Below are 24,399 nucleotides of genomic sequence, written 5' to 3' on the forward strand. Positions count from 1 at the left end.
GTGTCGTAGAAAGCGACTAGAGGGGACGGGAGCGGGGGGCCAGAAATCCTCCCCTCCTTGTATTTTTTTAACTTTCTAAAATGGGAAACAGAAGAAGGAGTCACGCGGGGAGTGCTCATCCTCCTCGAAGGCTCAGATTGGGGTGCCTAAATGTGTGTGGATGTAACCAAGATGTGAAAAAAGGAGAGATAGGTAATATGTTTGAGGAAAGGAACCTGGATGTTTTGGCTCTGAGTGAAACGAAGCTCAAGGGTAAAGGGGAAGAGTGGTTTGGGAATGTCTTGGGAGTAAAGTCAGGGGTTAGTGAGAGGACAAGAGCAAGGGAAGGAGTAGCAGTACTCCTGAAACAGGAGTTGTGGAAGTATGTGATAGAATGTAAGAAAGTAAATTCTCGATTAATATGGGTAAAACTGAAAGTTGATGGAGAGAGATGGGTGATTATTGGTGCATATGCACCTGGGCATGAGAAGAAAGATCATGAGAGGCAAGTGTTTTGGGAGCAGCTGAATGAGTGTGTTAGTGGTTTTGATGCACGAGACCGGGTTACAGTGTTGGGTGATTTGAATGCAAAGGTGAGTAATGTGGCAGTTGAGGGAATAATTGGTATACATGGGGTGTTCAGTGTTGTAAATGGAAATGGTGAAGAGCTTGTAGATTTATGTGCTGAAAAAGGACTGATGATTGGGAATACCTGGTTTAAAAAGCGAGATATACATAAGTATACTTATGTAAGTAGGAGAGATGGCCAGAGAGCGTTATTGAATTACGTGTTAATTGACAGGCGCGCGAAAGAGAGACTTTTGGATGTTAATGTGCTGAGATGTGCAACTGGAGGGATGTCTGATCATTATCTTGTGGAGGCGAAGGTGAAGATTTGTATGGGTTTTCAGAAAAGAAGAGTGAATGTTGGGGTGAAGAGGGTGGTGAGAGTAAGTGAGCTTGGGAAGGAGACTTGTGTGAGGAAGTACCAGGAGAGACTGAGTACAGAATGGAAAAAGGTGAGAACAATGGAAGTAAGGGGAGTGGGGGAGGAATGGGATGTATTTAGGGAATCAGTGATGGATTGCGCAAAAGATGCTTGTGGCATGAGAAGAGTGGGAGGTGGGTTGATTAGAAAGGGTAGTGAGTGGTGGGATGAAGAAGTAAGAGTATTAGTGAAAGAGAAGAGAGAGGCATTTGGACGATTTTTGCAGGGAAAAAATGAAATTGAGTGGGAGACGTATAAAAGAAAGAGACAGGAGGTCAAGAGAAAGGTGCAAGAGGTGAAAAAAAGGGCAAATGAGAGTTGGGTTGAGAGAGTATCATTAAATTTTAGGGAGAATAAAAAGATGTTCTGGAAGGAGGTAAATAAAGTGCGTAAGACAAGGGAGCAAATGGGAACTTCAGTGAAGGGCGCAAATGGGGAGGTGAAAACAAGTAGTGGTGATGTGAGAAGGAGATGGAGTGAGTATTTTGAAGGTTTGTTGAATGTGTTTGATGATAGAGTGGCAGATATACGGTGTTTTGGTCGAGGTGGTGTGAAAAGTGCAAGGGTTAGGGAAAATGATTTGGTAAACAGAGAAGATGTAGTAAAAGCTTTGCTGAAGATGAAAGCCGGCAAGGCAGCAGGTTTGGATGGTATTGCAGTGGAATTTATTAAAAAAGGGGCTGACTGTATTGTTGACTGGTTGGTAAGGTTATTTAATGTATGTATGACTCATGGTGAGATGCCTGAGGATTGGCGGAATGCGTGCATAGTGCCATTGTACAAAGGCAAAGGGGATAAGAGTGAGTGCTCAAATTACAGAGGTATAAGTCTGTTGAGTATTCCTGGCAAATTATATGGGAGGGTATTGATTGAGAGGGTGAAGGCATGTACAGAGCATCAGATTGGGGGAGAGGAGTGTGCTTTCAGAAGTGGTAGAGGATGTGTGGATCAGGTGTTTGCTTTGAAGAATGTATGTGAGAAATACTTAGAAAAACAAATGGATTTGTATGTAGCATTTATGGATCTGGAGAAGGCATATGATAGAGTTGATAGAGATGCTCTGTGGAAGGTATTAAGAATATATGGTGTGGGAGGCAAGTTGTTAGAAGCAGTGAAAAGTTTTTATCGAGGATGTAAGGCATGTGTACGTGTAGGAAGAGAGGAAAGTGATTGGTTCTCAGTGAATGTAGGTTTGCGGCAGGGGTGTGTGATGTCTCCATGGTTGTTTAATTTGTTTATGGATGGGGTTGTTAGGGAGGTGAATGCAAGAGTTTTGGAAAGAGGGGCAAGTATGAAGTCTGTTGGGGATGAGAGAGCTTGGGAAGTGAGTCAGTTGTTGTTCGCTGATGATACAGCGCTGGTGGCTGATTCATGTGAGAAACTGCAGAAGCTGGTGACTGAGTTTGGTAAAGTGTGTGAAAGAAGAAAGTTAAGAGTAAATGTGAATAAGAGCAAGGTTATTAGGTACAGTAGGGTTGAGGGTCAATTCAATTGGGAGGTGAGTTTGAATGGAGAAAAACTGGAGGAAGTGAAGTGTTTTAGATATCTGGGAGTGGATCTGGCAGCGGATGGAACCATGGAAGCGGAAGTGGATCATAGGGTGGGGGAGGGGGCGAAAATTCTGGGAGCCTTGAAGAATGTGTGGAAGTCGAGAACATTATCTCGGAAAGCAAAAATGGGTATGTTTGAAGGAATAGTGGTTCCAACAATGTTGTATGGTTGCGAGGCGTGGGCTATGGATAGAGTTGTGCGCAGGAGGATGGATGTGCTGGAAATGAGATGTTTGAGGACAATGTGTGGTGTGAGGTGGTTTGATCGAGTAAGTAACGTAAGAGTAAGAGAGATGTGTGGAAATAAAAAGAGCGTGGTTGAGAGAGCAGAAGAGGGTGTTTTGAAATGGTTTGGTCACATGGAGAGAATGAGTGAGGAAAGATTGACCAAGAGGATATATGTGTCGGAGGTGGAGGGAACGAGAAGAGGGAGACCAAATTGGAGGTGGAAAGATGGAGTGAAAAAGATTTTGTGTGATCGGGGCCTGAACATGCAGGAGGGTGAAAGGAGGGCAAAGAATAGAGTGAATTGGAGCGATGTGGTATACCGGGGTTGACGTGCTGTCAGTGGATTGAATCAAGGCATGTGTATGGGGGTGGGTTGGGCCATTTCTTTCGTATGTTTCCTTGCGCTACCTCGCAAACGCGGGAGACAGCGACAAAGCAAAAAAAAAAAAAAAATATATATATATATATATATATATATATATATATATATATATATATATATATATATATATATTATATATATATATATATTTATATATATATATATATATATATATATATATATATATATATATATATATATATATATATATATATATATATATATATATAAATATATAAATATATATATATATATATATATATATATATATATATATATATATATATATATATATATATATATATATATATTTTTTTTTTTTTTTTTTTTGCTTTGTCGATGTCTCCCGCGTTTGCGAGGTAGCGCAAGGAAACAGACGAAAGAAATGGCCCAACCCACCCCCATACACATGCCTTGATTCAATCCACTGACAGCACGTCAACCCCGGTATACCACATCGCTCCAATTCACTCTATTCTTTGCCCTCCTTTCACCCTCCTGCATGTTCAGGCCCCGATCACACAAAATCTTTTTCACTCCATCTTTCCACCTCCAATTTGGTCTCCCTCTTCTCCTCGTTCCCTCCACCTCCGACACATATATCCCCTTGGTCAATCTTTCCTCACTCATTCTCTCCATGTGCCCAAACCATTTCAAAACACCCTCCTCTGCTCTCTCAACCACGCTCTTTTTATTTCCACACATCTCTCTTACCCTTACGTTACTTACTCGATCAAACCACCTCACACCACACATTGTCCTCAAACATCTCATTTCCAGCACATCCATCCTCCTGCGCACAACTCTATCCATAGTCCACGCCTCGCAACCATACAACATTGTTGGAACCACTATTCCTTCAAACATACCCATTTTTGCTTTCCGAGACAATGTTCTCGACTTCCACACATTCTTCAAGGCTCCCAGAATTTTCGCCCCCTCCCCCACCCTATGATCCACTTCCGCTTCCATGTTTCCATCCGCTGCCAGATCCACTCCCAGATATCTAAAACACTTCACTTCCTCCAGTTTTTCTCCATTCAAACTCACCTCCCAATTGACTTGACCCTCAACCCTACTGTACCTAATAACCTTGCTCTTATTCACATTTACTCATAACTTTCTTCTTTCACACACTTTACCAAACTCAGTCACCAGCTATTGCAGTTTCTCACATGAATCAGCCACCAGCGCTGTATCATCAGCGAACAACAACTGACTCACTTCCCAAGCTCTCTCATCCCCAACAGACTTCATACTTGCCCCTCTTTCCAAAACTCTTGCATTCACCTCCCTAACAACCCCATCCATAAACAGATTAAACAACCATGGAGACATCACACACCCCTGCCGCAAACCTACATTCACTGAGAACCAATCACTTTCCTCTCTTCCTACACGTACACATGCCTTACATCCTCGATAAGAACTTTTCACTGCTTCTAACAATTTGCCTCCCACACCATATATTCTTAATACCTTCCACAGAGCATCTCTATCAACTCTATCATATGCCTTCTCCAGATCCATAAATGCTACATACAAATCCATTTGCTTTTCTAAGTATTTCTCACATACATTCTTCAAAGCAAACACCTGATCCACACATCCTCTACCACTTCTGAAACCACACTGCTCTTCCCCAATCTGATGCTCTGTACATGCATTCACCCTCTCAATCTATACCCTCCCATATAATTTGCCAGGAATACTCAACAAACTTATACCTCTGTAATTTGAGCACTCACTCTTATCCCCTTTGCCTTTGTACAGTGGCACTATGCACGCATATATATATATATATATATATATATATATATATATATATATATATATATATATATATATATATATATATATATATATATATATATATATATATATATATATATATATATACATATATATATATATATATATATATATATATATATATATATATATATATATATATATATATATATATATATATATATATATCCCTGGGGATAGGGGAGAAAGAATACTTCCCACGTATTCCCTGCGTGTCGTAGAAGGCGACTAAAAGGGAAGGGAGCGGGAGGCTGGAAATCCTTCCCTCTCATTTTTTTTAAGTTTCCAAAAGAAGGAACAGAGAAGGGGGCCAGGTGGGGATATTCCCTGAAAGGCCCAGCCCTCTGTTGTTAACGCTACCTTGCTAATACGGGAAATGGCGAATAGTATGAAAGAAAAGAAAGCTATATATATATATATATATATATATATATATATATATATATATATATATATATATATATATATATATATATATATATATATATATATATAAATATATATATATATATATATATATATATATATATATATATATATATATATATATATATATATATATAAATATATATATATATATTTATATATATATATATATATATATATATATATATATATATATATATATATATATATATATATATATATATTTTTTTTTTTTTTTTTTTCTCCAAAAGAAGGATCAGAGAAGGGGGCCAGGTGAGGATATTCCCTCAAAGGCGCAGTCCTCTGTTCTTAGCGCTACCTCGCCGACGCGGGAAATGGCGAATAGTATAAAAAAAAGAAATATATATATATATATATATATATATATATATATATATATATATATATATATATATATATATATATATATATATATATATATACTTATATATATATATTCAGAAAAGCAAATGGATTCGTATGTATGGATCCATAGAAAGCATATGATAGAGTTGATAGAGATGCTCTCTGGAAGGTAGTAAGAATATATTGTATGGGGCGGAAGTTGTTAGAAGCAGTGAAAAGTTTTTATCGAGGATCTAAGGCATGTGTACGTGTAGGAAGAGAGGAAAGTGATTGGTTCTCAGTGAATGTTGGTTTGCGGCAGGGGTGTGTGATGTCTCCATGGTTGTTTAATTTGTTTATGGATGTGGTTGTGAGGGAGGTGAATGCAAGAGTTTTGGAAAGACGGGCAAGTATGCAGTCTCTTGTAAATAAAAGAGCTTGGGAAGTGAATCAGTTGTTGTTCGCTGATGATACAGCGCTGGTGGCTGATTCTTGTGAGAAACTACAGACTCTGGTGACTGAGTTTGGTAAAGTGTGTGAAAGAAGAAAGCTGAGAGTAAATGTGAATAAGAGTAAGGTTATTAGGTACAGTAGGGTTGAGGGACAAGTCAATTGGGTAGTAAGTTTGAATGGAGAAAAACTGGAGGAAATGAAGTGTTTTAGATATCTGTGAGTGGATTTGGCAGCAGATGTAACCATGGAAGCGGAAGTGAATCATAGGGTGGGGGAAGGGGCGAAAGTTCTAGTAGCGTTGAAGAATGTGTGGAAGTCGAGAACATTATCTCGGAAAGCACAAATTGGTATGTTTGAAGGAATAGTGGTTCCAACAATGTTATATGGTTGCGAGGCGTGGGCTGTACGTGGTGTTTGCGCAGGAGGGTGGATGTGCTGGAAATGAGATGTTTGAGGACAATATATGGTGTGAGGTGGTTTGATCGAGTAAGTAATAATAGGGTAAGAGAAATGTGTGGTAATAAAAAGAGTGTGGTTGAGAGAGCAGAAGATTGTGTTTTGAAATGGTTTGGTCATATGGAGAGAATGAGTGAGGAAAGATTGACCAAGAGGATATATGTGTCAGAGGTGGAGGGAACGATGAGAAGAGGGAGACCAAATTGTAGGTGGAAAGATGGAGTGAGAAAGATTTTGAGTGATCGGGGTCTGAACATGCAGGAGGGTGAAAGGCGGGCAATGAATAGAGTGAATTGGAACGATGTGGTATACCGTGATCGACGTGCTGTCAATTGATTGAACCAGGGCATATAAAGCGTCTGTTGTAAACCATGGAAGATGAAAGCCAGCAAGGCGACGGTTTTGGATGGTATTGCAGTGGAATTTTTTAAAAAAAGGGGGGTAACTGTGTTGTTGACTGGTTGGTGTGGATATTCAAAGTATGTATGGCTCATGGTGAAGTGCCTGAGGATTGGCGGAATGCATGCATAGTGCCATTGTACAAAGGCAAAGGGGATAAATGTGAGTGTTCAAATTACAGAGGTATAAGTGTGTTGAGTATTCCTGGGAAATTATATGGGAGGGTATTGATTGAGAGAGTGAAGGTATGTACAGAGCATCAGATTGGGGCAGAGTAGTGTGGTTTCAGAAGTGGTAGCGGATGAGTGGATCAGGTGTTTGCTTTGAAGAATGCATGTGAGAAATACTTCAAAAAGCAAATGGATTTGAATGTAGCATTCATAGATTTGAAGAAAGCGTATGATAGAGTTGATAGAGATGCTCTGTGGAAGGTATTGAAAATATATGGTGTTGGAGGCAAGTTGCTAAATGCAGTGAAAAGTTTTTATCGAGGATGTAAGACATGTGTACGATTAGAAAGAGAGGGAAGTGTTTGGTTCTCAGTGAATGTCGGTTTGTGGCAGGGGTGTGTAATATCTCCATGACTGTTTAATATGTTTATAGATGTGGTTGTTCGGGAGGTGAATTCAATAGTTTTGGAGAGAGGTGCAAGTATGCAGTCTGTTGTGGATGAGAGGGCTTGGGAAGTGAGTCAGTTGTTGTTCGCTGATGATACAACACTAGTGGTTGATTCGTATGAGAAACTGCAGAAGCTGGTGACTGAGTCTGTTAAAGTGTGTGAAAAAAGAAAGTTGAGATTGAATGTGAATAAGAGCAAGGTTATTAGGTACAGTAGGTTTGAGGGACAAGTCAATTTGGAGGTAAGTTTGAATGGAGAAAAACCGGAGGAAGTGAAGTGTTTTAGATATATAGGAATTGATTTAGCAGCGGATGGATTCATGGAAGCGGAAGTGAGTCACAAGGTGGGGGAGGGGGCGAAGGTTCTGGGAGCGTTGAAAAATGTGTGGAAGGCAAGAACATTATCTGGGAAAGCACAAATGGGTATGTTTGAAGGAATAGTGGTTCCAACAATGCTATATTGTTGCGAGGCTTGTGGTATAGATAAGGTTTTGAGGAGGAGGGTGGATGTGTTGGAAATGAGATGTTTGAGGACGATATGTGGTGTGAGGTGGTGTGATCGAGTAAGTAATGAAAGGGTAAGAGAGATGTGTGGTAATAAAAAGAGTGTGGTTAAGAGAGTAGAGTAGGGTGTTTTGAAATGGTTTGGTCACATGGAAAGAATGAGTGAGGAAAAGATTGACCATGAGGATATATGTGTCTGAGGTGGAGGGAACGAGGAGAATGGGAGACCAAATTGGAGGTGGAAGGATGGAGTGAAGATTTTGAGTGATTGGGTGATTGGGGCCTGAACATGTAGGAGGGTGAAAAGCGTGCATGGAGTAGAGTGAACTGGAACGATATGGTATACCGGGTTCGACGTGTTGTCAATGTATTGAACCAGGGCATGTGAAGCGTCTGGTGTAAACAATTGAAAGTTTGGTGGGGCCTGGATGTGGAAATGAAGCTGTGGTTTCGGTGCATTATACATGACAGCTTGAGACTGAGTGTGAACGAATGTGGCCTTGTTGTCTTTTCCTAGCGCTACCTCGCGCGCGTGCGGCGGGAGGGGGTTGTCATTTCATGTGTTGCGGTGTGGCGACGGGAAAGAATAAAGGCGGCAAGTATGAATTATGTACATGTGTATATGTCTGTGTATGTACATGTGCGTGTACATATATGTGGACGTGTATGTATATACATGTGTATGTGGTTGGGTTGGGCCATTCTTTCGTGTATTTCCTTGCGCTGTCTCGCTAACACGGGAGACAGCGACAAAGTGGATTTCATTAAAAAAGGGGGTGACTGTTATTAAATGTATGTATGACTCATGATGAGGTGCCTGAGGATTGGGGGAGAGCTTCCATAGTGCCATTGTGAAAAGGCAAATGGGATAAAAGTGAGTGCTCAAAAATCAGAGATATAAGTTTGTTGAGTATTCCTAGGAAAGTATATGGGAGAGTATTGATTGAGAGGGTGAAGGCATGTACAGAGCATCAGATTGGTGAAGAGCAGTGTGCTTTCAGAAGTGGTAGAGGATGTGTGAATCAGGTGTTTGCTTTGAAAAATGTATTTGAGAAATACTTAGAAAAGCAAATGGATTTGTATGTAGCATTTATGGATCTGGAGAAGGCATATGATAGAGTTGATAGAGATGCTCTATGGAAGGTATTAAGAATATATTGTGTGGGAGGCAAGTTGTTCGAACCAGTGAAAAGTTTTTATCGAGGATGTAAGGCATGTGCATGTGCAGGAAGAGAGAAAAGTGATTGGTTCTTAGTGAATACTGGTTTGCGGCAGGGGTGTGAGATGTCTCCATTGTTGTTTAATTTGTTTATGGATGGGGTTGTTAGGGAGGTGAATGCAAGAGTTTTGGAAAGAGGTGCAATTATGCAGTCTGTTGTGGATGAGAGAGCTTGGGAAATGAGTCAGTTGTTGTTCGCTGATAATACAACGCTTGTGGCTGATTCGTGTTAGAAACTGCAGAAGCTGGTGACTGAGTTTGGTAAAGTGTGTGAAAGAAGAAAGCTGAGAGCAACTGTGAATAAGAGTAAGGTTATTAGATACAGTAGGGTTGAGAGGCAAGTCAATTGGGAGGCAAGTTTGAATAGAGAAAAATTGGAGAAAGTGAAGTGCTTTAGATATCTGGGAGTAAATTTGGCAGCAGATGGAACCATGGAAGCAGAAGTAAATCATAGGGTGGGGGATGAGGCGAAAGTTCTGGATGCGTTGAAGAATGAGTGGAAGTCGAGAACATAATCTTGGAAAGCAAAAATGGGTATGTTTGAAGGAATAGTGGTTCCAACGATGTTATATGGTTGCGAGGCGTGGGCTATAGATAGAGTTGTGCGCAGGAGGGTGGATGTGATGGAAATGAGATATTTGAGGACAATACATGGTGTGAGGTGGTTTGATCGAGTAAGTAATGTAAGGGTAAGAGAGTTGCGTGGTAATGAAAAGAGTGTGGTTGAGAGAGCAGAAGAGGGTGTGTTGAAATGGTTTGGTCACATGGAGAGAATGAGTGAGGAAAGATTGACCAAGAGGATATATGTGTCAGAGGTGGAGGGAACGAGGAGAAGTGGGAGAGCAAATTGTAGATGGAAAGATGGAGTGAAAAAGATTTTGAGTGATCGGGGTCTGAACATGCAGGAGGGTGAAAGGCGTGCAAGGAATAGAGTGAATTGGAACGATGTGGTATACCGGGGTCGACGTGCTGCCAATGGATTGAACCAGTGCATGTGAAGCGTCTGGTATAAACCATGGAAAGTTTTGTGGGCCTGGATGTGGAAAGGGAGCTGTGGTTTCGGTGCAATATTACATGACAGCTAGTGACTCAGTGTACGAATGTGGCCTTGTCGTTTCCTAGCGCTACCTCGCGCCCATTCTGGGGGGGGGGGTTGTTATTTCATATGTGGCGGGATAGCGATGGGAATGAATGAAGGCAGACAGTATGAATTATGTACATGTCTATATATGTATATGTCTCTGTGTGTATATATTTGTATATGTCAGTGTGTTTATACATATGTATACGTTGAGACGTATAGGTATGTATATTTGCATGTTTGGACGTATATGTATATAACTGTGTATGTGGGTCGTAGAAGGCGAGTAGAGGGGACGGGAGTGGGGGGCTGGAAACCCTTCCCTCCTTGTATTTTAACTTTCTAAAAGGGGAAACAGAAAAAGGATTCACGCGGGGAGTGCTCATCCTCCTCGAAGGCTCAGATTGGGGTGTCTAAATGTGTGTGGATTTAACCAAGATGAGAAAAAAGGAGAGATAGGTAGTATGTTTGTGGAAAAGAACCTGGATGTTTTGGCTTTGAGTGAAACGAAGCTCAAGGGTAAAGGGGTAGAGAGGTTTAGGAATGTCTTGGGAGTAAAGTCAGGGGTTAGTGAGAGAAGAACGAGGGAAGGAGTAGCACTATTCCTGAAACAGGAGTGGTGGGAGTATGTGATAGAGTGTAAGAAAGTAAACTCTAGATTGATATGGGTAAAACTGAAAGTGGATGGAGAGAGATGGGTGATTATTGGTACATATGCATCTGGGCATGAGAAGAAAGATCATGAGAGGCAAGTGTTTTGGGAGCATCTGAGTGAGTGTGTTAGTAGTTTTGATGCACGGGACCGGGTTATAGTGATGAGTGATTTGAATGCAAAGGTAGGTAATGTGGCAGTTGAGGGAATAATTGGTGTACATGGGGTGTTCAGTGTTGTAAATGGAAATGATTAAGAGCTTGTAGATTAAACAACCGTGGAGACATCACACACCCCTGCCGCAAACCTACATTCACTGAGAACCAATCACTTTCCTCTCTTCCCACACGTACACATGCCTTACATCCTCGATGAAATCTTTTCACCGCTTCTAACAGCTTGCCTCCCACATAATATATTCTTATTACCTTCCTCAGAGCATCTCTATCAACTCTATCATATGCCTTCTCCAGATCCATAAATGCTACATACAAATACATTTGCTTTTCTAAGTATTTCTCACATACGTTCCTCAAAGCAAACACCTGATCCACACATCCTCTACCACTTCTGAAACCACACAGCTCTTCCCCAATCTGATGCTCTGGACATGCCTTCACACTCTCAATCAATACCCTCCCATATAATTTCCAGGGAATACTCAACAAACTTATATCTCTGTAATTTGAGCACTCACTCTTATCCCCTTTGCCTTTGTACAAAGGTACTATGGAAGCATTCCGCCAATCCTCAGGCACCTCACCATGAATCATACATACATTAAATAACCTTACCAACCAGTCAACAATACAGTCACCCCCTGTTTTAATAAATTCCATTGCAATACCATCCAAACCCGCTGCCTTGCCGGCTTTCATCTTCTGCAAAGCTTTTACTACTTCTTCTCTGTTTACCAAATCATTCTCCCTAACCCTCTCACTTTGCACACCACCTCGACCAAAACACCCTATATCTGCCACTCTATCATCAAACACATTCAACAAACCTTCAAAATACTCACTTCATCTCCTTCTCACATCACCACTACTTGTTTTCACCTCCCCATTAGCCCCCTTCACTGAAGATCCCATTTGTTCCCTTGACTTACGCACTTTATTTACCTCCTTCCAAAACATCTTTTTATTCTCCGTAAAGTTTAATGATACTCTCTCATCCAAACTCTCATTTGCCCTCTTTTTCACCTCTTGCACCTTTCTCTTGACCTCCTGCCTCTTTCTTCTATACATCTCCCGGTCATTTGCACTATTTTCCTGCAAAAATCGTCCAATGCTTCTCTCTTCTCTTTCACCAATAATCTTACTTCTTCACCCCACCACTCACTATCCTTTCTAATCTGCCAACTCCCACGCGTCTCATACCACAAACATCTTTTGCGTAAGCCATCAATGCTTCCCTAAATACATCCCATTCCTCCCCCACTCCCCTTACATCCTTTGCTCTCATCCTTTTCCATTCTGTATTCAGTCTCTCCTGGTACTTCCTCGCACAAGTCTCCTTCCCATGCTCACTTTCTCTCACCACTCTCTTCTCCCCTACATTCTCTCTTCTTTTCTGAAAACCTCTACAAATCTAGACCTTCGCCTCCACAAGATAATGATCAGACATCCCTCCAGTTGCACATCTCAGCACATCAACATCCAAAAGTCTCTCTTACGCGCGCCTGTCAATTAACACGTAATCCAATAACGCTCTATGGCCATCTCTCCTACATACATACGTATGCTTATGTATATCTCTCTTTTTAATCCAGGTATTCCCAATCACCAATCCTTTATAGCAAACAAATCTACAAGCTCTTTACCATTTCCATTTACTCTGCTGGAGGGGATATACTGCACTCATTCTAGTTGTACTTGTTACTGCAGTACTCTTATCATCACAATCTAGTAAAGCATAATCTTGTTACCACAGGCAGACCGCCGGTGATCAAGGAGCACCCGAGCAGCATTGTGGCGCGCCGCAACGACCCCGCCACCCTCAACTGTGCCGCCTCAGGTGCCGCCCGCATCAGGTGGTTCCGTGATGGTGAGGAAGTGGCCACATCGACGCAAGACTCCCGCTCCCACCGTGTCCTCCTGCCCTCGGGCTCCCTCTTCTTCCTCCGTGTCACAGCCACCAAGAGGGAAAGTGACGCCGGCACGTACTGGTGCGTGGCTTCCAATAGTTATGGCGTCGCGCGCTCTCACAACGCCACACTGACTGTGGCTACATTAGCCTACGATTTCCAGAGGCAGGCGGAGCCCTTGGTGAAGGTTCGCGTCGGGGATTCCCTGATCCTACCTTGCCAGCCTCCCAAGGGCTCCCCACCGCCAGAATTGACCTGGTTTAGGGACGGACTCCAGGTCAGCAACTCAAGCCGCGTCAGCCTCACTGAGGCGGGTGACCTGGTCATCATCCAGGCCGTCCAGGAAGACTCTGCAGCCTACGTGTGTCGCGCCCACAACGCCGCAGGCACCCGGGAGTCCCCGCCCACCCAACTCACCGTCATGAGTAAGTTGTTTTATTTTGTGTTGATGTGCCGTAAAGCGCTCACAACATTCAAGACAGTATAAAACTTTTCTTAGAGTTTTAGCTTTCCGTACAACTGATTTGCTCGTCGATGTCATTATTGTAACAGTAACAAAGAATCTAAATCACTATATAATGTTTACAAATAACAGTAACTCAGCAGTCATACTTTTCTGACACCGCAGTAACCCAAGATATTTTGGTTATCATATTCCTTCAGCACCACCGTGGTTAGAAGAGCGGCCAGCCAACGTGACGGTCCCGTCAGGTGTGATGGCGGAGCTGGTGTGTCGAGCCCGAGGGTTTCCCGCGCCCACGTTGACCTGGCGACGACTGGACGGCAAGATTCCTCTGGGGCGCTCCACGATAGAGGATGAGAGGTTGATGCTGGAGCAGGTAACATCCGTGGACTCTGGCGTGTACGTGTGTGAGGTGGAAAATGAGGCAGGCATTACAGGAGCACAGGCTACACTCACGGTCATCGACGCTCCCCAACTCACACAACGGCCTCAAGACATTCAGGTAATGGCTGGCGTTGCGGCTCAAATTTCATGTTATATGGAAGGTATGCCTCAGCCGCTGGTGTTGTGGCGCCTTCCCACCTTAGACAGGACTGCTCTCCTTACTGCCGGACAGAGCAGCGGCCATGTCTCTATATCTAATGACGGCCACACCCTTAAGTTGAAGCCCACAGCTACACAGGACAGCGGGACCTACTACTGCTGGGGAGTGAGCAGTGGCGGAGGTGTAAATGGAAAAGCGGAGGTGGTAGTGGTGCCGGCCCACCCGCCACCCGCGATGGGTGTGGGCCCCCAAGACCTCACAGTAGCCCCTGGGAGTGTTGCCTCCTTTCCATGTGAGGTAGTGAGTGAAGCAGCCGAAGTCACCATCTCCTGGTGGTACCGTGCAGCCGCCCACCTACCACCTCGCCAACTTTCACAGGACTCCGCCGACCCCCGGTTCTCTCTCCCAGACAATGGCGCCCTCATCATCAAGGATGTGCGTCGAGATGACGCAGGCATTTACACCTGCCACGTCACGGCGACCACGGGCACCGTGGAACAGGAGGCGATTCTACAGGTAAAGGAGGACGCATATGCAGTCGGGCCACTACTGCTGCCTCCTCCTCCCACTAAGCCTCGTCTTGTAGCCGTCAACCAGACGGCGGTGCAGTTGAGCTGGCTACCCAACTCCCAAGTAGGTGAAAACCTAAACCAGTGGTACACCGTGGAGTACTGGCGGCAGGGCTGGGACGAGTGGCGGGTGGCAGATGCAGTCATCAAGCAGGAGTCATGTGTAGTAAGCCATCTCACCCTTGGATACACCTACACCTTCATGGTCCGCGCCGTCAGTAACAGAGGGGCATCATTCCCTAGCCCTTGGTCAGACCCTGTCAACACCCGCTCTCCCCGCGACCCCAGCCTCACTATGGATCAGGTGCGCCGAGCCCGCCGACGCCTCTCTCGTCCAATCGTCACCATCACCAGTGCTGTTATCACAGCCCCTGACAGCGTTCAGCTCAACTGGAACTTCCTGGCCCCGACCGACGAGTCCGTAGAGGGCGTGTTAATATATTCGTTAGCCGAGATACGCACTGTGCAAGTGGCTACCGTCCTCGGCACCTCATCTTTCTCCCATCTCCTGCACGACCTACGTCCACACACTCCTTATATTTTTTTCGTCGTCCCTTTCTGGCGCAGCGTCGAGGGCACCCCCTCCAACTCTTACTCACTCACCACACCTGAGGATAGTAAGTCAATATTAAAGTGTTCTGATTGTTTACACCTACAGGAAACCTGCCTATGCATATGTTCACACATTATCTTTGCCCTAACAACAGAATATTCATTCGTATCCAGTCCTAATTCGTCTCTCTTTACAAGAGGTAAACATTGTTTCTTTAGGTTTCTTTTTGTTATCACTACTTTTATCTAACTTTGGTTGTACGATATATGTAAGTGTACTTTCAGTTTCGGGGCCTTTAACTTTACACACAAGATTCAGGATAAAGACCTTTGGTGTTGAGTGTCGTGAAGATGAGTGAGTAGTTTGGTGAGGATGAGTGTTATCAAAAACAGGTCAGACTTATTTTCACTATGTTTCAGGGCCTTTGACTTATGAATCAGGTCATAGGTCATGTGAGGTCAATGGTTTAGGGAAGATTATGGTCTAATGAAGACTGCCCTTGGGCTGTACCATAAGGGTTGAGTGTAAACTCAGTCACAAGGAGGATGTAGTGAAGGTGACTCATAAGGGTCAAGTCAAAGGCCACTTATGTCAAGTGTGTCGTAAGAGGGTGAACACCACATACGTTTGGCCTATGATCTGACCCGTAAAGGTCAAATCAAAGAATATCATAGATGCATTCATCCAGTGAAGGTCAGTGATATTAAGTATCACTCACTAACATGGCCAAGACTTTAAGGCCAGGCCAGATGTAGTTGAGTGTATAGTGATGAGTAATATGATATTTGATCTGATCCATAAGATGTAGGTGCCGGTGTCAATGGTAAATTTGAAGTGGGTTTATCGAGGAAACAGTGAAGATGTATTTCTCGAAGACAAAAAGAATTCAGGTTAATCTAGGGCATAGCGAAGATTTGTTCATCCAGTGAAATTGAAGATTCATTTGATAAGGTGAGATGAATTTAGGATTATTGAGAGTGTGGTGAAGTCGTGTATGGTGGTGACTCCCTCCGCAATGAATAGGATAGTGGATGATAGTGCGGAGAGATACATGATACTGTGAAAGCGCGGAAGGATACATGATGGTGAGTGATAATGAGGAGGAACACATGATGGTGAGTGATAATGAGGAGGAACACATGATGGTGAGTGATAATGAGGAGGAACACATGATGGTGAGTGATAATGAGGAGGAACACATGATGGTGAGTGATAATGAGGAGGAACACATGATGGTGAGTGATAATGAGGAGGAACACATGATGGTGATTGATAGTGAGTGATAGTGCGGAGGGATGCATGATAGTGAGTGATAGTGCGGAGGGATGCATGATAGTGAGTGATAGTGCGAAGGGATGCATGATAGTGAGTAATAATGCGGAGGGATGCATGATAGTGAGTAATAATGCGGAGGGATACGTGATGGTAAGTGATTGTTCGGAAAGATACATGATGGTGATTGATTGTGCGGAGGGACACATGATGGAACGTGATTGTCTTGAGAGATACATGATGGTCAGCGATTCCGCGGAGAGATACATGATGGTGAGTTATATGCGGATGGATACATGATGGTGAATGATAGTGCTGAGGGATACACGATGATGAGTGATAGTAAGGAGGGACACATGATGGTAAGTGATAGTCCGGAGAGATACACGATGGTGAATGATAGTGCGGAGGGATACATGATGGCCAGTGATAGTGCCAAGGGATACATGATGGTGAGTGATAGTTTGGAGAGATACATGATGGTGAATGAAAGCGCGAAATGATACATGATGGTGAATGAAAGCGCGAAATGATACATGATGGTGAATGATAGTGCGGAGGGATGCATGATGGTGAGTGATAATACAGAAGGACACATGATGGTGAGTGTTAATGCGGAGAGATGTATGAAGGTGAGTGATAGTGCGGAGGGACACATGATGGTAAGTGATAGTTCGCAAAGATATATAATGGTGTGTAATAGTGCAGAGAGATACATGATGGTGACTGATAGTGCAGAGGGATACATGATAGTGTGTGATAGTGCGGAGGGATACATGATGGTGTGTGATAGTGTGGAGGGATACATGATGGTGTGTAATAGTGCAGAGAAATACTTGATGGTGACTGATAGTGCAGAGGGATACATGATAGTGTGTGATAGTGCGGAGGGATACATGATGGTGTGTGATAGTGTGGAGGGATACATGATGGTGAGTGTTAGTGTGGAGGGGCACGGTGGTGAGTGATAGTGTGGAGGGATACATGATGGTGAGTGATAGTGTGGAGGGATACATGATAGTGTGTGATAGTGCGGAGGGATACATGATGGTGAGGGCACGGTGGTGAGTGATAGTGTGGAGGGATACATGATGGTGAGTGATAGTGTGGAGGGATACATGATAGTGTGTGATAGTGCGGAGGGATACATGATGGTGAGTGTTAGTGTGGAGGGATACATGATGGTGAGTGATAGTGCGGAGGGATACATGATGGTGTGTGATCGTGTGCAGGGATACATGATGGTGAGTGTTAGTGTGGAGGGATACATGATGGTGAGAGATAGTGTAGAGGGATACATGATGGTGAGTGATAGTGTGGAGGGACACGGTGGTGAGTGATAGTGTGGAGGGATCATGATGGTGAGTGATAGTGTGGAGGGACACGGTGGTGAGTGATAGTGTGGAGGGATACATGATGGTGAGAGATAGTGTAGAGGGATACATGATGGTGAGTGATAGTGTGGAGGGACACGATGGTGAGTGATAGTGTGGAGGGATCATGATGGTGAGTGATAGTGTGGAGGGACACGATGGTCAGTGATAGTGTAGAGGGATACATGATGGTGAGTGATAGTGTGGAGGGACACGGTGGTGAGTGATAGTGTGGAGGGATCATGATGGTGAGTAATAATGTGGAGAGACACGGTGGTGAGTGATAGTGTGGAGGGATACATGATGGTGAGTGAGAGTGTGGAGGGATACATGATGATGAGCGATGGTGTGGAGGGATACATGATGGTGAGTGATCGTGTGCAGGGATACATGATGGTGAGTGATAGTGTGGAGGGACACGATGGTGAGTGATAGTGTGGAGGGATACATGATGGTGTGATAGTGTGGAGGGATACATGATGATGAGTGATAGTGTGGAGGGATACATGATGGTGAGTGATAGTGTGGAGGGATACATGATGGTGAGTGACAGTGTGGAGAGATACATGATGATGAGTGATAGCGTGGAGGGATATATGATGGTGAGTGATAGTGTGGAGGGATACATGATGGTGAGTGATAGTGTGGAGGGATACATGATGGTGAGTGATAGTGTGGAGGGATACATGATGGTGAGTGATAGTGTGGAGGGATACATGATGGTGAGTGATAGTGTGGAGGGATACATGATGGTGAGTGATAGTGTGGAGGGATACATGATGGTGAGTGATAGTGTGGAGGGATACATGATGGTGAGTGATAGTGTGGAGGGATACATGATGGTGAGTGATAGTGTGGAGGGATACATGATGGTGAGTGATAGTGTGGAGGGATACATGATGGTGAGTGATAGTGTGGAGGGACACATGATAGTAAGTGATAGTTCGGAGAGATACGTGATGGTGAGTGATAGTGTTGAGAGATACATGATAGTGAGTGCTAATGTGGAGGGACACATTTCTTGCAATCGTTGTTAATATTGGCATTTTTAGTTTGCTGTTATTTCGTGCATCCATCTTAGATCAGCGTCATTCCTCGATAATAAATCCTTTTTCACCTTGTTTACAGTTCCGATGGCTGCCCCTGGTGATGTGCGCGTGACGGTGCGGGAGGAAGGCTTTGTGCTCATCAGGTGGTCAAGCCTGAGTGTTGAGGAGGCCCGTGGGGAGGTGCTGGGTTACCAGGTAACAATAAGCCACAACGGCAGCCACACCACAGAGACTGTGGTGAACCTCTGGCTGGAGGCTCGCGGCCTCCTTCCTGGCCGCCTCTACACCGTGCGTGTGGCGGCCCTCACAGGGGCGGGTCTCGGGCCCTTCAGTAACCCAACACTGGTAGATGTTAGATACAATGGTGCCAACAGTCGTCCGACCGACGCCCGAGACGATGATGCTTCGCCCCATCCAGCATGGCTGGCTTACTTGATAATACCGATGGTACTTTTACTCTTGTTGTCCACGTTGTGGTATGTGAGGCGGCTGGGTCATCAGACACCATCCTCCCACCCACCGCACGCACCTTCCCTCTATCAGGAGCAGTCTATCTACTGCCATCACTCCGTCATGTATAGTGAACCAAAGCTGTGGTACTCATCAGAGAATGATAAGGATAATAATCTATCGTCGACTCTGCTCATGCATCCAGATCAACTGGTGAGTGAGTATGCAGAGCCACGGGCGCAGCAGCAGAGCCAGTCGATGGCAGAGCCGTACGCCACTGCAGCGCTGTTAGCGCCGGAATCGCCCAGGTTAAAGCATGACATATCTTGGCGATGCAACAGCGATGACTCCGGCGTGCAGGTCAACTGGGCAGATATTCTTCCACCACCACCATCTTGTCCACCACCTATTGACCTTGACCTAGGCGATCCGACCAGTGACAGTGACCTCCAGCGCACCCGAGGGTTTTCTTCTCCCTCACGGTGCATCACTATGGATGGGTCGTCACAGTGCATCACTATGGATGGGTCGTCACAGTGCATCACTATGGATGGGTCGCAACCCCGCGCTCGTTCGTCCGACGCCACCTCTGGGCACACATACATGCAAGTCATTCCTGGAGACAGTAGCGATGGGGTCATCGCGTTCAGTACTCAACGAGGGCACGACTACCATAAAGTTCAGGCTGAATTTCACATTCCACGGCAAGAAAACAAACCACAGAGCAGCACACACTAATGCCAATATCACTTGTTCCAACAGACCAACTGTACAACATTGCTGCCCCCAGTTTGGTCAACATTATTAAGGATAGCAACCGGGCAGAAGACTACATGATGGTAGTGCCAGGGGAGCCAACAGGTATCAATATACTAGTGCCACTTCTGACAAAAAGATAAGACCCGCCATACCGGAGAGCACATCAGTGGCAGTGACTGTAAAGACAATAGTCTCATGACAATGCAACTCTCACTGATGCCAGTAATGTCAGCAAGGAGACGAACCCCATCACGCATGACAACATGCTAGTGGTAGAGGTCAGCAGACATATCTCCGAGTAAAACTGTCCCAATCTGGAGAGAAAACCCAGCAAACAGCACAACACACTTCTGACAGTGCCAGCAAGACCAAAGGATTTGCCGCGGAACAACGCGCACAGTGGTGTCATTAGCAACTGGATAGAGATCTAGCAGAGAGCAGGACATCCGAATGATAGTGCTAGTTAAGCCAGCAAACATGACGGACATCAACACTATAAGTCTGTCACTCTAAGTGATCAAGTATCTCGGAGACCTTCAGTCTTAGACGAACGTAGATAGTGTGACCTGTAAATCATAGATATATTATAGTATCTGTATGGCACTTGCTAATGTCTCAGCTGATGAAAGCTCTATATATCCACCCGACAACACTGTTACACACACCTCACCTCAGTAATACAAGCACTACATCTATCAAACCTCGACGAGGTGTCCAGCTTACAATAATGGTACACTAAGCATACCCTTGTACTAATGGCCTTAACCTTCATAACAACATCATACATACCATCTGAGGGCACCACTTCTACCTTCACTACACCCCATAATATTATCGTATTTTACCTCAACTATACCTTAGAGATGCACATTACACGCCCATAATATCATATGTACCTCCACTACACCCGAGAGATATACATTACACCCAGATTATAATTTACCTCCGCTACAGGCAAGGTATACACGGAACACGCCCATATTACCATATTCACCTAAACTTTAACCAGGCGATACACAGTACATTCAGACATCCTGGTGATCCAGCCGTGATATCTATGTTACCAACCCCGTCTCCATTACGTACGTTGTGATACTGCTGCAACACCTACCATATAACTACCCTTACATTACCTCTATGACCATGCTCCTGCAACACCTCCTGCACCTTAGTGATACTTCGCCAACCTCCACCACACACATGACGTGTGACTACAACAACCAACACATTCTAGTTGTACACCAGACGGAATTCAGTGTCACAACCGCAGGTTCATTACACGTTAGTAATGAAACATCTCGCCCTACCACACCCAAGTGATAAAACTCCCACTCTAGTGATAAACTACCACACCCAAGTGATAAAACTCCCACTCTAGTGATAAACACCACACCCTAGTAATGAATGACCACACCTCACCACGTCCTAGTGATAAACACCACACCCTAGTAATGAATGACCACACCTCACCACGTCCTAGTGATAAACACCACACCCTAGTAATGAATTACCACACCTCACCACGTCCTAGTGATAAACACCACACCCTAGTAATGAATTACCACACCTCACCACGTCCTAGTGATAAACACCACACCCTAGCTAATGAATTACCACACCTCACACGTCCTAGTGATAAACACACACCCTAGTAATGAATTACCACACCTCACCACGTCCTAGTGATAAACACCACACCCTAGTAATGAATTACCACACCCTCAACCCGTCCTAGTGATAAAACACCACACCCTAGAATGAATTACCACACCTCACCACGTCCTAGTGAAAACCACCAACACCCTAGTAATGAATTACACACCCTCACCACGTCCTAGTGATAAACACCACACCCTAGTAATGAATTAACCACACCTCACCACGTTCCTAGTGATAAACCACACACCCTAGTAATGAATTACCACACCTCACCAACGTCCTAGTGATAAACACCACACCCTAGTAATTGAATTACCACACCTCACCACGTCCTAGTGATAAAACACCACACCCTAGTAAAGAATTACCACACCTCACCCACGTCCTAGTGATAAACACCACACCCTAGTAATGAATTACCCACCCTCACCACGTCCTAGTGATAAACACCACACCCTAGTAATGAATTACCACACCTCACCACGTCTAGTGATAAACACCACACCCTAGTAATGAATTACCACACCTCACCACGTCCTAGTGATAAACACCACACCCTAGTAATGAATTACCACACCTCACCACGTCCTAGTGATAAACACCACACCCTAGTAATGAATTACCACACCTCACCACGTCCTAGTGATAAACACCACACCCTAGTAATGAATTACCACACCTCACCACGTCCTAGTGATAAACACCACACCCTAGTAATGAATTACCACACCTCACCACGTCCTAGTGATAAACACCACACCCTAGTAATGAATTACCACACCTCACCACGTCCTAGTGATAAACACCACACCCTAGTAATGAATTACCACACCTCACCACGTCCTAGTGATAAACACCACACCCTAGTAATGAATTACCACACCTCACCACGTCCTAGTGATAAACACCACACCCTAGTAATGAATTACCACACCTCACCACGTCCTAGTGATAAACACCACACCCTAGTAATGAATTACCACACCTCACCACGTCCCTAGTGATAAACACCACACCCTAGTAATGAATTACCACACCTCACCACGTCCTAGTGATAAACACCACACCCTAGTAATGAATGACCACACCTCACCACGTCCTAGTGATAAGATTTAACACGGTACCACGTCCGGGTAATGAATCGACCACACCCTACCACATCTTAGTAATAAAACTACGCTTTAGTGACAGAACCTTAAGCCCTAGTGATATAACCATACGCCCCAGTGATAAACCCCAAACCCTAGTGCTAAATCCTTACATTGTGCCACATCCTAATGATAAAACCTCACGCTCTAGTGATATTACATAGTGATAAAACCTTACACTGTAGCGATACAACCCTACACCCTGGTGATAAACCCCTACTCCTCAGTGACGAAATCTTACACACTAGAGATTAAAAGTCGCACCCATCCACATCCTAGGAATAAAAATCACATAGCTGTAACACCCTCGTGATACAAGCCCACACCCGACCACTAAACTGACGTGGTGTACCCATCACCATGTGAACACCATCATCCACTCTACACCAAACTGATCCGGGTGATATACGCCGAATACGACCTATAACCACTACAAGTTGTTGCTGACGCTTCCTCCATCACGACCATGCCAGCAACAACCATACACACCCTGATGATACACTCCACACACATTGTGCTACTAAGCTTCCCTCCGCTAGTGATCCTACCCAACACCAACCACTGATAAGTAATGCGCTCAGTCACTACACCATCATGCTTCTGTCTCTTCCTCCACACATGATCCTCATCACCCCTACATTCTGACGCAGCAGCAGCAGCAGCAGCAGCAGCAGTACACACTCACCACACTGATATATTTGTACAGTGGTGCCACATAGGCTGTGTGCCACTTGACTCCTAGCACTGTCTGTTTTACTACTAGTCACTTGTTGTACATATGTATATTAAGATTATTTTTCTATTAAAAATTTCCTTAAGATGTATTTCGTCATTCCTACCTATGAGTTAACATAAGGAGAAGGTAAATAACGTGAGTAAGAGAAGAGACTAAATGGGAACATCGGTGAAGGGAGCAAGCGAGGAAGTGGTAACAGGTAGTGACAGAGTGAGAAGGTGGAGTGAGTATTTTGAAGGTTTGCTGAATGTGTTTGACGATAGAGCAGCAGATATAAGGTGTTTTGGTCGTAGTGGTGCATGAGGTGAGAGCGTCAGGGAGAATGGTTTGGGGAAGAGAGAAGAGGTAGCGAAAGCTTTGCGGGAGATGAAAGCCGGCAAGGCCCCGGGTTTTGGATGGCATTGCAGTGGAATTTATTAAAGAATGGGGTCACTGTGTTGTTGACTGGTTGGTGAGGATATTCAGTATATGTATGGACCATGGTGAAGTGCCTGAGGATTCAGGGAATGCATGCATAGTGCCAGTGTACAAAGGCAAAGGGGATGAAGGTGAGTGTTCAAATTACAGAGGTATAAGTTTGTTGAGTATACCTGGGAAATTATACGGGAGGGTATTGATCGAGAGGGTGAAGGCATGTGCAAAGCAT

General features: G+C 44.3%; 1 protein-coding gene across 1 annotated transcript in view; it reads left to right on the top strand.

The window, feature by feature from the left end:
• The window catches only part of LOC139750925 (roundabout homolog 2-like), a 69,195-nt gene extending 47,566 nt beyond the window's left edge, over window positions 1-21,629 (top strand). The window contains exons 2-4 of the mRNA XM_071665838.1: window positions 13,025-13,603; window positions 13,842-15,371; window positions 19,081-21,629. Of these exons, the coding sequence (XP_071521939.1) occupies window positions 13,025-13,603; window positions 13,842-15,371; window positions 19,081-20,189 (3,218 nt within the window). The 3' untranslated portion in view covers window positions 20,190-21,629. The remainder of the gene's footprint in view (window positions 1-13,024; window positions 13,604-13,841; window positions 15,372-19,080) is intronic.
• Window positions 21,630-24,399: the final 2,770 nt, after the last annotated feature.

The sequence above is a fragment of the Panulirus ornatus genome, chromosome 10 (assembly GCF_036320965.1).
Source record: "Panulirus ornatus isolate Po-2019 chromosome 10, ASM3632096v1, whole genome shotgun sequence".
Taxonomy (NCBI): Eukaryota; Metazoa; Arthropoda; class Malacostraca; order Decapoda; family Palinuridae; genus Panulirus; species Panulirus ornatus.